The following is a 19,930-nucleotide window of genomic DNA, read 5'->3' as shown; positions in this document are numbered from 1 at the left end:
TCAATTATACTTTTACAAATATAATCATTATCTCCACAAATGCAATTTCTAAGACAAATATATTTAAGAATAGGGCAATTAAAATATTTTTGTTTTCATTCTTTTTGAAACTTCATATAGTTTCAAAAATAATGTAAGTTTCCTCAAAATAGGTAGAATTGTTTTAATAATACTGTTGAAGGAAATGGATAAATGGGCACTCAGAAAGACAGTTTATATAATGGGTAATAGCCATGCCCCCAACAGCACATTTCCTGGATTCAAAACCAAGCTCCGACTTATCATCTGGGACCTCGGTCAATTCACTTGATTTCTTTGTGCCTCCTTTTCCTCACCTGCAAATTGCAAATAGTAATAGTGCCCGCTGCATAGAGTTGTCATGAGGACTAAGCTATGTTACGTTCAGAAATACATACATTGTGTGTAGTCAATCCCAGGTGCCTGCTAAGTAAATAACTGGCAACAATTTAAAAACATAAAATAAGTAAATGACCAGGCTTCCATGAATCAAAGGTCATATTTTCCATTTTTCCAGGCACAGGCTCCTGTGTTTCCCAGTCTCTAGCATATTCGGTAAGGAAGCATGCTAGGAGCTGAGCCAGTGTTGTCACAATGGTCCAAAACATGCAACTAATGTTTTGTATTTGAATCTCTCTACGAGAAACACGTTATCTCCTAACACAGAGCTCGATTTCTAAAAGGGCCTGAGGGAAAGAGAAAATGATAATGACAACATAGAAACGTAAGTGCAATTCAAGTACACAAAAATACCACAATATGAAAACATTCCATTCATAAAGTAGATTAAAAAACCTAGTGACGGCAATAAGAAGAAAGCCTCTGGTTCCTAATAAGCATGAATACACCTTCAGATTTAACTTCTATATTTCAGTAACGGCGGTCTTGAAGACCAAACGTTTTGGTGGGAAGGGAACCAGAACAACGTACACGAAAACACAACCAGCTCAGAAATCCACTGTTTCAAGATCAACGTCAAATCTTTTTATTGTCAAATAAAAATGAATCTGAATTTACGTAAGAAGAGGTTTTATTCAAAGAGTCTATTGCAGTAAGGAAGACGCTCCAGACTTGGGATCTGTCTGCAAACATCTCAGAGTCAAAGAGAAAACATTTTTCATTTACAGGGAGGGGGAAGAGGCCAGCAGGCACTTTTGAGGGGAAATAAGGCAAACTGGTGGGTGGAAGCCAGCGGTATGATCCGGCTGTAGTCAGGACTTAGTGCTTGCTCAGACGTAGGGCAAACCAAAGTTCCAGGGGCCTGGGAGGAACAAAAAGTCTGACTAAAGCTTGATCAAGCCAAGGCAGATGGTAACTAATAGACAACTGTGGACGTTTGGTCTCTTCATAATGGAGGAATATTGGCTTTAATAGGAGAATTAGAATAAAAGAGTAGTTAGAAGTTAAACCCTCAAACAGGTTAAGTAAGTAAATAACCAGTAAATAACCTGATATCAGCTAAAAAGTCCATTATTTTCTCTCTTCCCAGACACCTTTTTTTCTCAGAGTCCTTACTGGGTAAGTGAGGGGTGTGCTGTTGCCAACATCACCTGGCTAGTCAAAGGATTTGCAAACTTAGGTTCTCATAGGGATCTCTCTTAAAGAAACATTTCATCTGACAAAGAAAATCAACAAGTAGAACACGTAAAAAGTAAAAAATTAGGTAACAACACAAAAATGTTGCAATTACTTTTTACAGTTAGGGATAAACTCCAAATACTGGAATAAAGACTGAGAACAAACAGCTGTACAAAGTCATAACAAAGGTTCTCCAAAAAAGGTCAGTGCAAACATTCCTTTGGTATCAGATGGGAGATGTGGGAAGCATGCTTTTCGTAGGAGAAAAAGAGAAGACTGTTCTTCAGACAAAAGGACAGTTAAAGACTGAACAGGTAATTGGATAAAATATGCTACTGACCCAATAAATGGGTTAACATTATTTTAATTCTAGTTATACCTTTAACATTGTTACTAAAACAGACTACTCTTACTAATTTAAAAATCTGAGATTACTTTTGAAATACTGGAATCCAAAACTGTGAAAAAGAAAGCAAAGCTGAGTTTCCGCACAGAACACTTGATTTTTCCACAGCACTGCCACTGACTCATTTGACAGTATCTTTCATTTCCCTGCCTAAAGGTCTTCCAGGATGCACAAAGATTTGAATGGACGCACCAGCAAGAACTGATGAAAACATAAGACTATCTGCCAACCAAATGGAACCTTCCCTTCTACTCTGGCATCCCTCTTCTAGAGTCTCCTTAACCTTCCCATATCTGACCAGCTGCCCACTCCATGCACATGAAGCAGTTTGCCCTCTGCATTAGACTTCTACATGTTCTCTTCTAATTGTATGGGGTACTGGTGTGTTTCTCCCATCAGACCATGAGCAGGGATGAATACTTCAGGAGGCAAAATGCAGTCACTTAATCAAAAACAAAAACTTTGGGGGGTACTGTATTATTCGAAATGTGGTACATTTACCAGTCACTGATATGTTATGACTCTCCAAGGAAAGGTTAGAATACTTTGTCGTCATTTCTTCTCTGATGGGTAGACTTGTAAAAGGTGAAGCTGTAAGAAAAAAGAACTTGTGATTACATATTATTATCAAGACAAAACAGTACTTCACTTATTTTTCCATAGCACTGTCATTGACTCATCTGATAGCATCTTTCATTTCTCTGCCTAAAGCTCTTCCAGGAGAGGCCCAGACCCCTCCTCAATGCAGAGAGATTTGAATGGACGCACCAGCAAGAACTGATGAAAACATAAGACTATCTGCCAATCAGAATAAACCTTCCCTTCTTCTTAGGAGTCCCTCTTCTAGAGTCTCCTTAACCTTCCCACGTCTGACCAGCTGCCCCTTCCCTGAACACGAAGCAGTCTGCCCTCTTTGCATTAGACTCCTACATGCTCTCTTCTAATTGGGTGAGGTACTGCTGTGTTTCTCCCATCAGGCCATGAGCAGGGATGAATACTTCACCAGGCAAAATGCAGTCAGTTACAAATAAAAACTTGGGTGGGGGGGCACTGTATTATGTGAAATGCGGTACATTTACCGGTCAGTGGTATGTTAGGACTCTCCAAGGAAAGGTTAGAATACTTTGTCGTCATTTCTTCTCTGATGGGTAGACTTGTAAAAGGTGAAGCTGTAAGAAAAAAGAACTTGTGATTACATATTATTATCAAGACAAAACAGTACTTCACTTATTTTTCCATAGCACTGTCATTGACTCATCTGATAGCATCTTTCATTTCTCTGCCTAAAGCTCTTCCGGGAGAGGCCCGAACTCTCCCTTCAATGCAGAGAGATTTGAATGGACGCACCAGCAAGAACTGATGAAAACATAAGACTATCTGCCAACCAGATGGAACCTTCCCTTCTTCTCTGGCATCCCTCTTCTAGAGTCTCCTTAACCTTCCCACGTCTGACCAGCTGCCCCCTCCCTGAACACGAAGCAATCTGCCCTCTTTGCATTAGACTCCTACGTGCTCTCTTCTAATTGGGTGAGGTATTGCTGTGTTTCTCCCATCAGACCATGAGCAGGGATGAATACTTCACCAGGCAAAATGCAGTCACTTAATTAAAAATAAAAACTTTGGGGGGCACTGTATTATTTGAAATGAGATACATTTACCAGTCAGTGATATGTTAGGACTCTCCAAGGAAAGGTTAGAATACTTTGTCGTCAAGGAAAGGTTAGAATTCTTTGTCGTCATTTCTTCTTGGGTGGGTAGACTGGTAAAAGGTGAAGCTGTAAGAAAAAGAACAGGTGATTACATATTATTATCAAGAAGAAATAACAACAAACTGGTGTGTAACAGCTAAAATGCTATATTGTATACTATTAATGGAAAACAATGTTTCAGGAAGCTCCAATGAACTAGGTCTCATATGATCCCAGAGGTTCAGAAATATATTGAGCTATTAAATGTGACCAAATTTTCAACTTTTTCTCTGTTCTTTGTGTTTTTTTTTTTACTGAAAAATCCCTACTGATTTATATCAAGTGACTTTATAAAAAAGTCATTGTCTTAGCCGACCATCTGTAGTTTCTTTCTAAAACATAAATGAAGACATTGAGGAATTAGATAAGAGTAGCAGAAAAAAAGACAGACATGAAGAGGCAGAAAGAAGATGAGTGAACAAACATAATAAAGGGCATAAAAAGAGGAGAGAAGATACAATGAATGTACAGTGAAGGTTTCTGCTGTTTGTCTTCCAGCTACAGACCCAGCAGCCATCTACCAAACTGACTTTTGGTGTTCCTCTGTCACTTCTTTCATCTTTTGAAAACTTTTGAAGATAAAAGTTTCCATTTCCATCTGGCTCACTCTCCTCGAGAGTATATTCTGGCTACTGTTTCTTTGACTTTAAGGCACCTGAACTTACCTCCCATGAAAACCACTCCAACTCTATCAAGTATGTCAGAAAAGGGAAAAAGGATTATTTATGACTGTAGTCTGGGCTGCATTCTTTAAACATCTCATTCAATTTAAATTAAACCTGAGCCTTTTTTTATTTCACTTTCTTAATACTCTGCTCAGAAACTTACTCCTAGTGCAAGATTAGGTTTCCAGTTCCTTTCTTGCTCACATGAAAAATATTATCAAAGTCAGATCACTTTTGTGGCTTCAGCTTACAGATAGCTTTTCCAATATTGCCTAATAAAAAATCTACCCAGCAGAACCTAGCTCTCCAACAAGCTGTGCTCCAAAGGCTTGATCACTTCAGTGCAGCTTTGGAAGGTAGAATGTACTTCCTCCTTAATCCTTTAATGAAATTAATATGTAAATCATACCACTCTCTGACAATGATTATATAGGAAAATATGCCCTGAGTTTCTCACTGGGCTATCAGGAATACAAAACATTTCTTCTATGTACACCTAATATTGATTCATTTATATNTGATTATATAGGAAAATATGCCCTGAGTTTCTCACTGGGCTATCAGGAATACAAAACATTTCTTCCATGTACATCTAATATTGATTCATTTATATTCTCTCTCTCTCTCTCTCTCCCCCCTTCTCTCTTTCCCTATTTCTCTCAAACACACACACACACACACACACACACACACACACAGCCAAAAAGGCTCTTATCATCATTCTTCTCATTTAAAAAATATTGTTTTTTCCATTCTTGGGCATAGCTCACTTCCTTGTATTTAAGAGGAAATATTTCAGGAAGATGAAGGCGGATGCAATTGACTTATGGATCAGAAGCCAGGAGGGTGCGGATGGGAAGGAATGAGCTGTTCTATATCATCTGTTCTGTGAAACTTGCAAAACATCAACTTGGATATTTTTGCTTCCTTCCTCGGGAGTTCTCTTTTCTTGGCCTAGCCTACTGCAGAGCTGAGTGCAATTGTGAGGGTTCCCACCACATTCTTTATGGGCCTAAAAAAGCCCATAATCCTTTGATAATATCATTAATACTAATAAATGATATGAGAAATATGAGAAATATCATTTATTAGTATTAGTAGTAGTATTATTCATACCACCAACAGCAATAAGAATGTGATATAAGCTGGAAAAAGTGTTTTACTTCTTATTCTTATTTCCCTTAAACAAGTAAATATGTAGAGCACCTGATACATGCTTGATGCTGGTAAGGACTATGAAGCTGAGTAAACTTGGTCCCTACAGGGCGACATGGATCATATTAATATTGATTAAGCCCACAATTTGTGATTGAAAGTCATTAAAATTTCAGAGTGCCACCCATTCATAGTACTGACTATAACTAGCCTATGTAGTTCCCAAATTGGCATGTAGGCTGCAGAGTGTGCAGACGGATTTACATTTTTAAGGGACTTTGCTGGTGGAGATAATGCCAAAGAGACAAGCTTAGAGAGTGGGGTCATTTTGTCATTTCTCAGTATCAGGACCTGGATGGAAGAGCCCACCTGTATCTGAATAAGAAGAGAAGAGAGGTCTAGGCTTGGTGTGGGTGAAATCCAAGCATACAGAAGCTGAAGGAATAGGAGGAAAAAGAAAAACCAGGCTTTAAGAGTAGGGAAGTCTGGGTAGCTTCAGGATCTGCTAGCTGTTGTGACCACTTCCCACTGCCAGTCCATATATTATAAGTACGGCCATCCATAAACCAGCCACCACCTGTATCTTAACTTTACATCCCCTTCTAAAGCGTTTATCTTGATCAGACTCTGGATTCCACTGAACAAGCCCAAGTGCAAAAGAACACATGTAACTCTTGTGATGTTTTGCCTTGGGAAAAGTCCCTGTAAGAGGCAAGGTACACAAATGTCTCGAGTGGGAAAAGGGAGGGCAGTCTCCGGAAGGTGTGAGAATAGCAAAAGTGAGAGTCCTTTGTTTAGCCAAGAGATTTGTTTAATCAAAAAAAAGTGGGAATGTAAACCTTATTGCTTTCAGTAGGAGGACACTGGCAGAAGGCTGATTCAGCTGAGACTGATGTTTAAAGGAAATTGGCATGACAGTTAGGCAGATGTGGTTTGAATACTTCCCCGAAAGGATTAGGCTGAGTCACAGAAAGAAATTCAAAGTGGAGAGGCAGAAATTTTGTATCCTAATCCAAGTTCTGCCTCTGACTTGTTACCTGGGCTTTCATTTCATGGAGGAAAAAGGAAGGATCAGAAAAGTTGTATAACATTGAGTGAGGGTGCCAAGATCATAGAATATATTCCTCAAGGTATGCTGCTTACCCCCTTCTTAATCATTGCTGGAGATTTTCCACTCGGCATTCTTTTATAGGTAGTGGCAAAAATGCCATGTAGAAGAATAACATCTAATAGTTTTTCTAAAGATTAAGGATTTCTCTCCATCTGCAAGGGTGATGGGGCATGAGGATGTCGCATCAAAGAACTAAATAACATCCCAATTCCACCTATTATTAGATTCATGCAAAACAGCAAAACAGTCTCTATTTACATATCTTTCACATAGTACATTTTATAATAGACATTGCTAGATGGGCTTATAATTTATGCGTTAACATTTTTAAATGAAATAAACATGCTATAATTTCCACTTAAAATATTAAGGTAACATTTTTACATATTTAATTCTGGAGCTCCATTTAAATTGGAAAGAAAAGAAAAGAGGAGAACACTGCATTGGGTCTTAAGATTTGCTTTCATCTAAATCAGAAAATAAGTTCAACCATATCTCTGTTTAAGAATAGGCATTTTCTCTGAATCCCCCCAATCTCTTTATTATTTTTTACAATCTTGGCAGGACTTCGTTTAGAGAAAGGTGTAAGTAAAAATCATTATTAGGATAAATATCATTCTCTTTTTCTCTCTCCTCCATATAATGTATTGATTGCTATCAATATGCATAATAACATTATTTTTAATAAATCTTAATTTTAGCATTCTCTGATACACAGCATTATAAGGTGCAGCCCAACTGCAAAAAGATTATAACCTAGGAATGGATAATATGTACTATTTATAAAACAGAGGTTTGGAACTCAGAGTATATTTCCTCATGGAAGCAACACTATATATAACCATGAGATCCCATGCCAAATTGCAAAAGCCATTTGAGCCATGATATGACTAAACTATAGCATTAAAATATCCAATTACCAATATTTCTAATAAACAGTGCTTTTAGACTTCTACTTCAGGATTTGAGGCATATGGTATTCCTTTTTTTTTAATTTTTAACATTTTTAATTTATTTTTGAGACAGAGCCTGAGTGGGGGAGGGACAGAGAGAGAGAGGGAGACAGAATCCAAAGCAGGCTCCAGGCTCTGAGCTGTCAGCACAGAGCCCAATGTGGGGCTTGAACCCATGAACTGTGAGATCGTGACCTGAGCTGAAGTTGGACGCTTAACCGACTGAGCCACCCAGGCGCCCCACAGAATATGGTATTCTTATCCCCTGTCTGTAACAGCAATAGTAGAAAGAAGGGGAGAATAAAGCTATATTGATTCCCATACACTATAAGCCAGAGAGAGTTTGTCAAAGTTTGACGAGAAAATAAATTCCTGATGGGGACATTTATAAGTCAGACTTTCTAAGTCAGGGACAGATAAAAAAAAAAAGCAAACAGGGAACTCCTTTTTTTCCTACATAGAATCAGAACCATTGGACAAAAAGGCCATTTTTAGACAAGCAAAAACAAACAAAAAACTGTAGAATTAAAAAGCTTAATGACGAACAGTATGCACGTTTACATAGCCTTGTAAAACTGTTTTTAAAACTTGGTCACATTGAAATATAAGCAAATTGGTCCTTTCTTCTCTTTTAAATATGATTATTGCAATAAAATATATTTTGAAGGGCAGTGTGAAAACTCTTGTTTCAAACTACCTCTACATAGCCATTAAGATATTTTAACAGTGAAACTTGGGCCAAATAAAACTCTTAAAAAATAAAATCCCCGAGGTTTGACTAGGATTTCTGCTCTTTCTAAAGACTATGGGTTTGTTGAATGTCTCACCCACTAGATTATTCTTTGAGAAGACTTACATTCTGTTCAAACATCAGGTGGGGCTGACTTTTACCCTCCCCAGGACATCTAGCTTTGTCTGCAGACATTCTGGAGGTCACAAAATGGAGGAGGTTACTACTTGTATCTAATAGGTTACAGTAGTTTTCTAGGGCTGCCATACAAATGACCACTAATGTAGCAGCTTAACATAACAAGACGTTTATTCTCTCACAGTTCTGGAAGCTAGAAGGCTGCAATCAAGGTGCAGGGCTTTGTCCCTTCTGCAGGCTCTAGGGAAGAACCCCTCCTTGCCTCTTCCTAGCCTTTGGTGGTTGCCAGTAATCTTTGGCATTTGTTGGCTGTTAGCTGCATCACTCCAATCTCTGGTTCTGTCTTCACAGGGCCATCTTTCTTCTGTGTGTGTCTGTCTCTGTCTCCATATCTCTCTCTCATTTCTTTCACAAAGACCACCATCATTGGGTTAAGGGTCTATCTTAATCTCATATGGCCTCATTTTAACTTGATGACATATACAAAGACCCTACTCTCAAATAAGGTCACTTTCATGGGTACCAACAGTCAGGACTTGAACATAACTTTTTTGGAGACACAACTCACCCACGACATAGGAGAGGCCAGCAATACTGCTAGGCATTCTATAATGACCGTCCCCCACAATGGAGAATTATCCAGCCCCAAGTGTCATAATGTCAAGGTTGAGAAACCTTGTTTTCAAAACAAGTACATCCTTAACTCTTGATTCTTCAATGTGATTATTTTTAGTAATCTTCAAATGGCCCTCTGGCCCTGAGGTCCTGTTCTATACACTTTAGGTGTAGATATTTTAGAGCAAGAACATCTCTTGCCACCGTTTTCTGCCAGCCACCCTCTCCTGACAGGGGCCTTTTGAGGACCTTTTACAGAGAGGCACTAAGGGCTGGATGGAGTTTTGAAATGCAAACCAGGAAATCTATTATAGCTATTAGCTAGCTCCAGGCTCCTAGCTACATGAGGAAAGCACTTCGGGCTTCAAGATCAATGAAATGATATATCTAAATTCCCTTTCAGGATTCAGAACTATGTAATTATAAGACTATAAAAAAAAGATTCTATCTTTGGAGTAGAGATATATTAGTAATAATATAATCACAAATTTTAAAAATAATTTTTTAATGATTATTTTTGTAACAGAGAAATACAGAATATGAGCGGGGGAGGGGCAGAGAGAAAGGGAGACACAGAATCTAAAGCAGGCTCCAGGCTCTGAGCTGTCAGCACAGAATAATGACCTGAGCCAAAGTCAGGTGCTTAACTGAGTGAGCCACCCAGGAGCCCCGATATAATCACAACTTTAAAAATTGCAGGCAAACATTATTTCTGATTATAAAAAAACACGATTTTCAAAGATAACACCTATTGTTTCTACATTAACAATATATTATTTGAGATACTTTATGTGAACAGTGACTATGTTTCATCAGGAGTAGGGGGTTTATTATTTTCATATAATATGTGAGGTTTTTTCCTTTTCTTTTTAAGATTTTATTTTAAGTAATCTACACCCAGTGTAGGGCTCAACTTTACAACCCTAGAGTAAGAGTCACATGGTCTACCAACTGAGCCAGCCAGGTGCCCTGAGGTTTTTTCCTTCTATGTCACTGTGTGTGTCTTTCATTGTTTTATTTCTATGGTTCACATTATATAGTGAAATATGGGATGCCAGTGATACAACAGTAATTTCAAAAGAATACAATCTAGGACAAATAGCCTCCACACTTAAAATCTGTTTAAGGACAAATACTCCTTTGAAAAATGATACTTAATTACATAAACTAAGGACAGTTTCTCAACTCTCATTGTGGCTTAATGTCTATGTTAACTGAAGCTTTCCCAGAAAGAGTTGAAATTCTTTTTTCACTAAGTTTGTTTGTTTGTTTATTGAAAGGGAGAGAGAACAGAGAAGAGGCAGAGAGAGCAAGAGAGGGAGAGAAAGAGAGAATCCCAAGGAGGCTATGCATTGTCAGCACAGAGTCCAATGCGGGGCTCAAACTCACAAACCATGAGATCATGACCTGAGCTGAAATCAAGAGTCGGACGCTTAACCAACTGAGTCACCTAGGCCTCAAGAGTTGAAAGTCTTTTTCCTTCTTTCCAAATGATCTCAAAGAGAATAGTTTCAAGTTTAGAATAACTTTTCCCCTGAACCATCTGAGAATAAGCTGCTGACCTGATGACCAATTCCCCTCTGAAACATGACTGTACATTCCTTACAAAGGACATAACCCCCAAGCCATAACAACACTGCCATTAAAACTGGGAAATTAGCAGTTACGTATTACCATTGCATCCCACATCTCATCAGTTTCAACAAAAGTCCCTAAAATGTGCCTTTTAGCCAAAGTTACAGTTCAGAATTAGGCTCTCAGCTGTCATGACCCTCCATTCTCCTTAACTCAGGAACAGCTTTAGTCATTCTTGACTTTTATGACCAGTATAGTTCCAGGTTAGTTATGTTGACTATGATTAGATTTGGAGTAGATCTCTTTGGCAAATATATCACAGAGGTGATGTTGTGTTCCCTTTGTATACTATCAGATGGCTCACAATTTTTAATCCTCTCTTTGCTGATGGTTTTCACTTTGATCACTGGAGTAAAGGCTTCTCCACTGTAAAGCTGTTCTTTTTCCCTTTTCATTAATATGACTTCACCAATTTTGTGGGAAGTTACTTTAAAACTGTGTAATATTTTGTGCCTCACCAAACTTTCAATTGATTTATTTAATTAATTTGTATCAGTATGTACTCATAAATACCTGTATTATTCAATGGGCACTCTCCAGTGGATACTAATGGATACTAGTCCATTAGTATTATTATTAGTTTATTATTTATTTTGATGCTCAATTTGTCCCAGGTTTGTCCACTGGGAAGTCTCTGGCTCTTGTATCTCTTTGACACGGCCCATCATTCTTTGAGCACTTCATTGCTTTCTGGCACAAGAAGTTCAGGGCTTATCTTATACTTATAGTTAATCTGTTCCTTTAAACAGTTTTAAAAATGACTCAAAACTGCTTAAAAAATTGCTGCTGAAGTTTTCTACTTAGATCTAGACTAACACAATGTCAGGCACATGTAGAGGCTCCAATAATACCTGTTCTCATAAATATTTATTACTAGACGGTTGCTGTATGTGTGGGATGGGGAGTATCTCTAGAAAGGAAGGTGGGTGATCAAGAAAGGATAGAAGCAATGTCCCGCAGAAGTTAAAAATGATCATTTCAAATGTTTCTCTTGCAAACATATTTTTCAAAATAAACATGACCCATTCCCTCAATCTGCTCCACATAAGAGTAATATTAATGATGTTTAAATATTCCCATTTATCTGATAGTTGCTTTAATAAAGTGATTTTACATTTCTTATTTAATTGAAACAGCTTAAAAGAATTAAAGTGAGTCCTTTCCCTAACATTATTCTACAAATCAAAGCATGTTAGCATTCCCTTCAGCTCAAATCAAGCATTTAAATCCAAACACCATGTTCTGTCAGTGTTTCCAAACTTTCATAGACATACCCAGTTATTTCAGAGAGACAACTGAATATTGTAAACAGATACCGGAGGGGGTTCCTGGCTGTCTCAGTTGGTAGACCGTGTGACCCATGATCTCAGGGTCATGAGTTCATGCCCCATCTTGAGCTTAGAGCTTACTTAAAACAATTAAAAAATAAAGAAAACAGGCATTGGAGTCAGACTGAACAATGCTCAATTTCCTGTTCTACTGCTTAAATAATTTTATATACTTGGGCAATTATTTAATCTCCCTAATTTCCAATGTCCTCATCTGAAAGTCGGGGACAATAAAAGTTAAACCATAGGGTTGTATGCTGCACAGTGCAATGCTTGGCCCACTTGTTATACAGTAAATATGACAAATTATAACTATGTTTATTATTAAAATTTGGCCAGTGTCTTAGGCTTATAAGAGTACCTATTTCCAGGTAATTCAAAGCACCTACATAAAAAATAGTCATTAACTCCCCTATAGTCTTTAGCAAAGAGAAAACTGAATCTCACAGAGATCAATACAGATTCTATAAAATGAAATGAAGTTGCTTCACAATTTTTGATCATGCCTTAAAATGAGATGCTAACTTCATGCCTTTTGTACAATACATCGTTCTACAGATTTAGCTTAAGCGGAGGAAAAGGCCAGGACTGACACTATATACATACAGAGACAATTGCCATACGTACCTACATCTTCCCATTGATTTACAACTTTAACTTATTCCACCTTCATTTGTTTCCTACTTTTTTCTCTATAGAAGTCTACTCTGAATGCCAACTTAAACCTGACTCCGTGCTACCAACAGTATAAATAATCACCCAGTGGTGCACTCTGTAGGCCACTGGAATTTTAAAGCAGTGGTTTTCAACCGGCTTAGGCTCGCATGATTAAATCACATGGGAGCTTTTACAATATCTGATGTCCAGCTTCAATCCCAGACGACCTGAATCAAAAGTTTTGAGGGCAGGATCCAGGTATCAGTATCTGTAAAACTCCCAGGTAATTCTAACACAGAGCCAAGTGAAGAACCACAGGACTTAACCAGAATGCAAGGGCTCTCAGAGCTTCAACAACAGTCTTGAGTGAACCAGGAGTGATCAGGAATAGCGCCAGGGGATAAAAAGTCCTTGACCATTCTTTGTAAGTAGCAGGAATGAAAAAGAGGTGAGTGGCTAGGAAGTGGGGCAAGGAAATTTTCGAACTGAAGCAACCCAAGATGCTTTGTCCAACTTAAGCACTGGGCCTTTTAAAGGACATTTATAAAAACTGAAAAATCTTATCCTCTGATTATCTTTCCATCTTTATTATATGTTACAAAAAACCTACAGGCTATAGGCACCTAAGGTGAATTCCTATGAAAGTTTGAAAACCTTGTGTAGAATAGCTTAATTTTAGTTGGCGGTAGGCAGTATTTGTCAACCTGAAAGGCAGTCTGTTGTCCTAATTAGCTGGTAGCACTTTAATATTTGTAACACAGAAACCTGCACTAGAAAGTAGGTTGGGTGAAATACTTTCAACATAACAAGTAATTATAAACAAGTGAAACTACAATGCCAAATCTGGTATTGGGTTTTGGAAATGTTTTGTACACTGATCCCTGTTTCAAAGTGTCTGAAACAATTAAAACAAAAACCACGACAATTTCGTTTTCAGAAACCATGGTAAAAGAAGATGCACACACTGTCCAATGAGTGGGGGGCTTTCGTTGAGTGGTTGTGGTTACGCTATTTCACCTCAGCTCTAAAAAACATCCTCAGGGCCAATCCACCTGCCAGGCAGGGAGCTGCTATTTAAGCCCACTACAGACTCAAGCGAAGGGAGCTGGCCCTGGGGAAGGTGGCTTTCAGGAATCCTGCCACCTTAGAGCTGGTACCCTGCTCCCGCCCGCACCCCCGCACCCGGCCGCCCTCGTCCCAGGAGCGCCCAGACCTGCCCAACTACCAACGCCCCCGACTCGCGGGGCGCTCGCTCTCGGTCCCTAGATTCCCTCCCCGGAGCGGAGGAGCCCGAGCCGCCCCAGCCGTCTCGTCCAGCTTGGACAACCCAAGCCTGGCCAAAGTCCGCACCCGCCGTCTCCAGCATCCGCGCGCCTCTCCCCACCAAGCCCTCAGCCCACGGGGACCGAGGCCCGCGCGCCCCTTGCTGCGCACTCTCCGCCCCAACTCGGCCCTGCAGCCATCGCACCTGAGGGCTGGCCGTCCGCCAAGCTCCCGCGCGCCGCGGCGAGGAGACACAGGAGGGCCAGNTGTCTAGCCCGCCTGTTCCCTCCTAGTGTGTATGTATGTATGTCTACAGTATTCTGTGCAGTTCGTCTGAAGCAGGTTCACTGCTTTACTTTGATGAGACAGATGAGAGGATGGGGAACACTTTTCCGCTCCCCCGGGACGTCCTGGGCTATTAAGGAGATTTATGTTTGCGCAGGTGCTAGGTGCTCTCCAGCTGCTCTGCATCCTGGACGACTCTTCTCTGCTCTCCAATGGCACACACCCTCCCCTCCAGTCTCTGAAGGTTTAACCGGTTCTCTCTAGATTAAGGTTTCCGAGTCCCAAGGCCCCATGGTGTCTGCTTCTCTTTTTCTTTTGTTTGTCTTGCCTAACAGCTTTTAAGGAGCCACCTAGAGGTGAAGACACAAAAACTACCGAAAGTAGAGACTGTGTAAACGGCACAAGCCTGTTGACCTTCGTCAAACTCGACCACAGTTCTAAGACCATATTATCTCTTACCCAGCATGGCTGTAGCTTGGAATTTTCAGTGCTCCCCACCAAATAAAATAAAACTGAACTATCAGAGAGAGGAGGAGAAATCTATGTTACATAAAAGAGCAGTAAGTAAGACCTGATGATTTTCCAGGGTATTAGAACACATGAAAAGATTTTCAGTATTTCTCATGAATCTTGTTCCCTCTTTCTTTGTTTTGAGAATGCCAGGTTTGATATTCATAAATTCATTATATCGGTGCCAAAAAACTTTAAAGAAAATGTGAGATACAAATTTTGAAAACTGAAGTGCTAAACAAGAAGTATGCTCACTTTACTGAAGAATAAAGTTAAAGGTTAAGTTTTAATTGGTGTATTTCTAAAGTATGCCTGTTTCTGGTTTAACATTACATAGGCAGAATTTCTGAGGAGTGTAGATTATTTAAATTGGTGTTAAGAGAATATGAGTAATACAAGCATATTAATATCTAATTAATATTAAATAATCTACCAAGTGCCACGCACTGGGTTCAAAATAGGCTGCATGGTGTCACCTGGATGGGTTAGTCAGCTGAAGGTCAGCCTTCCTTCAGGTCATTCTGATGAGTTCAAGCCCCACTTTCTGCTGGTTGCTGGCAGCAAAGAGCCCACTTCAGACCCTCTGTCTCCCTCTCTCTGCCCCTCCCCTGCTTGCACTCTCTTAAAAATAAACATTAAAAAAAACAAAAAAACACTCCACTCTAGAGAACTATTTATCTACGAACTACAAATCTCAGGAAAAATTCTTCTCAGTGAGAAAATTATGGTTATGATGATTAACCCTTTCTAAACAAAGCCTTATAAGAGACCCTGTAAGGATTAAGATTTTACATCATGGACTCCCTTGGGACCTTGACCAAGCTTGCTAAACCCAAATTGTCTGATCAATGGTTGCTAAATCACTCTCCAGTCTTGCTGCCCTGAATCCTGTCTCAGGATTAACTACAATCATTTGTCTATACCTTTGGAGTTTGAACAGTGAGCACTTCTCCAAATAAGCTGAACATTGACTGACTTCCCCAGGTGGTCCTGGTGGTCCTGGGGAATAAGCTTAAATTCACTTTACTTCAAATGAGCTGACCTCGTTTAAGGAAAAATTATCTTCTCGGTTGAATCCATGTGTTGGTAAAAAGGAAAAAGTGACTTGCCCAAGCTGAGGCTAATTCCCACCATCATGTTTGTTGTTACAGCAAGATAAATTGAGAAAGAAATATAATTATATTTTTGCTAAGCATTTTGACAGTCTTTTCCCCATTGTTAACTGTTTTTATATTTAGATAGTTAATATGTTTGGCCTTATCTCAACTTCAAATGTTCTATAGTCTTTAAAACTAGCTTATATAATACCTTCCCTGTATAGCTTTTTCTGACCTTTCTAGTCCAAATTGACCTTTCCTTCCATGATGAACTAAATATGGCCACAAATACTTTGACACTGTCCTCACCATGCGGTGTACTGAGGGGGAAAGAGAGCCCTGTGTTTCCCTTCTTCAAAGAGATCGGGTGGTCTCTGTGACCTCTCTGATCTATTGAACATGCAGAAGTAACAATGTGTGAGTTTCCAAATCCAAACCACAAAAGCATCTACTTCCTTCCTCCTTGTTCTTACAATACAGCTGCCAGGAAAGCAGTGTGACTACCTAGAGATCAACAGCCGTGAGAATCCCGAACTGCAGAGAGGGACAGGACAATGAGATGCCCTGTGGAGGGAGCAGAAAGATGCTAGATTTGTGACAGTCTCTTTTTGGAGCCTCAGGAAAGGCCAGCCCCCAGCTGAGTACCATGCAGTGACCCCAGTTGATACTCCATGGAGAAGAATTGGCCCGCTAAGCCCCACCCAAACTCCTGGCCCGCACGACTGGGAGACAGCACCTGTTGTTTAAGCCACTAAATTTTTGGGAAGCTTGCGTCACCACAATAAATTATCCAAATGGTCTCCTCTGAACTCATACTGTCCCCAGGATTAATTTGACAATTAATAATTTATAGCTTTGTGACTTGACCTTCATTGTTGGCTTCAAGTTACATTTAAATATTTTATGAGTATACAACTGGTTATGTGATTATGTCTTCTTCCTTCCCAACCACATTACAACTCTTCTTAGTACCTCAAGATGGTTGTATATGTCTTTGTGTTTCCGGCAGTATCCTAAAAAAAAAAATAATTACTTCTAGTATGCTTTGTTTTTACTTATTAGAGAATCAGTTAGGAAATACATTTTTTCCTTTTTTCCCCCAGAACTCATGTTTGTAAAATAATGCTATAAAATCTTTATTTTTTTTTCTTTTAGGATATAAGCTGTCATTGAGTGAAAAGTATACGACAGGATCCTAGAAAGGTATGAAAATGAGAATGGGGGGGCCTGGGTGACTCAGTTGGTTGAGTGTCTGACTCTTAATTTCGGTTCAGGTCATGATCTCACAGTTTATGAGTTAGAGCCCTGCGTTGGGACTCTGTCAGTGTAGACCCAGCTTGGTATTCTATCCCTCCCTCTGTCCCTGCCCCACCCCCTCTTGTCCATACACACTCTCTCTCCCTCTCAACATAAAAAAAACAAAAACAAAAACAAAAACCAGGAAAAAAAAATAAAGTGAGGATGGGAATGTGGATGAGGGTTACCTCTTATGGAAAGGAATACTTAATTTTTAAAACTTTTAATTAAAGAAAAACATTATATCAAACAGTAACATAGGAGAGGGAAATATATGTTTCCCTATATCAATCAACAAACCACAATTTCTATTTTTGTCAATCTGACAGTTGAAAACAGCATGCATTTACAGTTTAATTTACATTTGTTTTATTATGAGTTGGGGTGAGCATTTTTAGTATGTGAAAATGTAATGTACAAGCGTCATTGCAAACAACAAAATTCAGTCTCGGTAGTTGAAGCAGAAAAATATGCACTTAAAAGTTGTCAGGTACTTCTTGGGATTGTTGAAAAAACAGGCTCAAGGATAAACTTTGAGAAACACCAGAATTCATGGATACCACTGATGCCTCCCCCATCAAACATGAAATGCCAGGGACTTGACACCCTACATCCACTCCCATCCCTGAGGCCTCTTGCGTGTCAGCAGCTGGCCCTTGGCGATCCCTGCAGCCACTGCACTAGCCAGTGGGAGGTCTGCTCTGCTCCCCTCCAAATCAGTCTCGCTCACCCCGGAGTGTAAGGCCTCACCCCTAGCTTCCAGAGGAGATGCTAAGTGTTTGAGAGAAGGCAGAATTCCGAAAGTAGAACTATCTCTAAATACAGAAGCATTTTCCAAATATAAGCAGGAGCCCTGAATATGTCAAATAACCGCTCCAGACCTCTCCATGGTGCCAGGCAACCTTTCTTCATCCTGATTCTTTGAAACAACAGCAGATGCTCCCCCGGCTTGATATGCCTTGTACCCACTTCACATGCGGACACCCCATCCAACCCCAAAGGAGGCCCTGTCTCATTAGAAAGGGAAGTTGGATCCCTTCTACTGCCTTGTACAGATGCACATTCTAAGGCCCTGGGATAGGAGCTCGTAGCGTGTTCATTGGACATATGTTTTTGTAAAATTTGCTAAAGTAAACATTGTAACTGGAATTATTTAATATGACCACTTATTTCTACTCCAGCTGCTCTTGGATCTCACTTTCCCACATGTCAGATGGGATGCTGTGAACATTTTTGAGATCCTGCTACGAGCAACTTGAGTTAAGGATACATTTCATAGAGATTTGTTATAATACAGTTTTGTGTTCTGTGGTCCCTTTGGTAGAGAAACAAGTTACTGCTAGCCACCCGGTTTAGAAATGGCTTTAAGGTATACAGACTTTTTGCTGTGTGATTCAGCTAGCCTTGTGACTGACTGAGCTGACTCTCTGGGCATGCTGACATAAAGGTGAAGAATCAAAGACCAGATCCTGATACCATATTGTCACTTGGCACCAGAAATAAGTTGATAGGGAGGGAAAAGGATGCCATAGCCAAATAAAAAATGTAATGGTCTGAATTATATCTCCACCCCAGACACATCAAATTCATATGGTGAAGCTCTAACCCTCAGTACCTTGAATGTGACTATATTCAGTGATAATCCTTTAAAGAGGTAATTAGGTTAAATGAGGTCATATGGGTTGGCCCAGAAGCTAATATGACTAATCTTGAACCTAATCCAATTTTGAATCCTTAAAAGAAGAGGAAGAGATACCAAAGGTAGTGTGCACGCGCGTGCGCGCGCCCGCGCGCGCGCACACACACACACACACACACACAGGAAAGGTCATGTGAGGACACAGAGGGTAGTCATCTACAGGACCAGGAGAGAGGCCTCAGTAGAATCCAAATTTGCTTCCATCATTTGTCCCTGTCTGTTTAGTTTTTGGTAATAACTTTTCCCAGTGTGTCTTGTGACATTACCACCAAGAATTATTTGTTATGTAGTCAAATTAACCAGTCTTTTTAAAAAATGGCTTTGTTTTTGTCAAACCAGAAAGACCTTCATTGTTTTAAGGAAAAAATAAAGATATCCTATGTTTTCTTCTAGTATTTTTTACTTTCTATATTTTCTGTTTGAAATTTAAGTTAACATAAATGTTATTCTCTATAAATGTAAAATCATTATGAAGATTTATGGTAATAATTATGATTCACCTTCCTGTCATTTTAGGCTATCTTTTATTTTAGAATTTTATGACATTTCAGCATTTTGGGCAATAAACTCACCAGTCATTTAAATGAATTATTTATTTGTTATTTGTTTAATATTCCTGACTGTTTCTCATATTTCAAGTTACCTCAAGGAAGTGGATAGGTCTAGTTAAGAGGATGAGAAGAAGCGGCTCACCAAATACATGACTAAGAAGGAAAATTAAATAATCTGAATATCTGAATATATAACTGAATATATACCTGAGAGTAGTAAAGATTTAGTAACCAGACTGAGTCTCAAGAGATCTAGCTCATATTCACATTTTAGAGACAAAGCAGCTTATAAAAGACAAAATTGGAGATCTCAAAGCCTTGATCCCTAAAATTTTATCTCAGTCTCTCCAATGCCACCGTCACTGGAGGGAGACGGTGAGGGAGAATATTTTTCACTATTAATGATTTAAGAGTTTCAATTATTTTTAATTTTTTAAACTTTATTTTGAGAGAGTGTGTGTGTGCATGTGTGTGTGCATGCGTGCACTCAGG

At 39.3% G+C, this 19,930-nt stretch overlaps 1 protein-coding gene across 1 annotated transcript in view; it reads right to left on the bottom strand.

Annotated features, from left to right (window-relative positions):
- The window catches only part of EMB (embigin), a 41,686-nt gene extending 27,215 nt beyond the window's left edge, over window positions 1–14,471 (bottom strand). The window contains exons 1-5 of the mRNA XM_077752888.1: window positions 14,357–14,471; window positions 14,206–14,289; window positions 3,661–3,777; window positions 3,082–3,171; window positions 2,504–2,593 (exon numbers count right to left, since the gene is read on the bottom strand). Of these exons, the coding sequence (XP_077609014.1) occupies window positions 2,504–2,593; window positions 3,082–3,171; window positions 3,661–3,777; window positions 14,206–14,289; window positions 14,357–14,471 (496 nt within the window). The remainder of the gene's footprint in view (window positions 1–2,503; window positions 2,594–3,081; window positions 3,172–3,660; window positions 3,778–14,205; window positions 14,290–14,356) is intronic.
- Between the last annotated feature and the right edge of the window lie 5,459 nt (window positions 14,472–19,930).

The sequence above is a fragment of the Crocuta crocuta genome, unplaced genomic scaffold (genome assembly GCF_008692635.1).
Source record: "Crocuta crocuta isolate KB4526 unplaced genomic scaffold, BGI_CrCroc_1.0 scaffold409, whole genome shotgun sequence".
NCBI lineage: Eukaryota > Metazoa > Chordata > Mammalia > Carnivora > Hyaenidae > Crocuta > Crocuta crocuta.
This window is presented reverse-complemented; position numbering and strand designations above follow the sequence as displayed.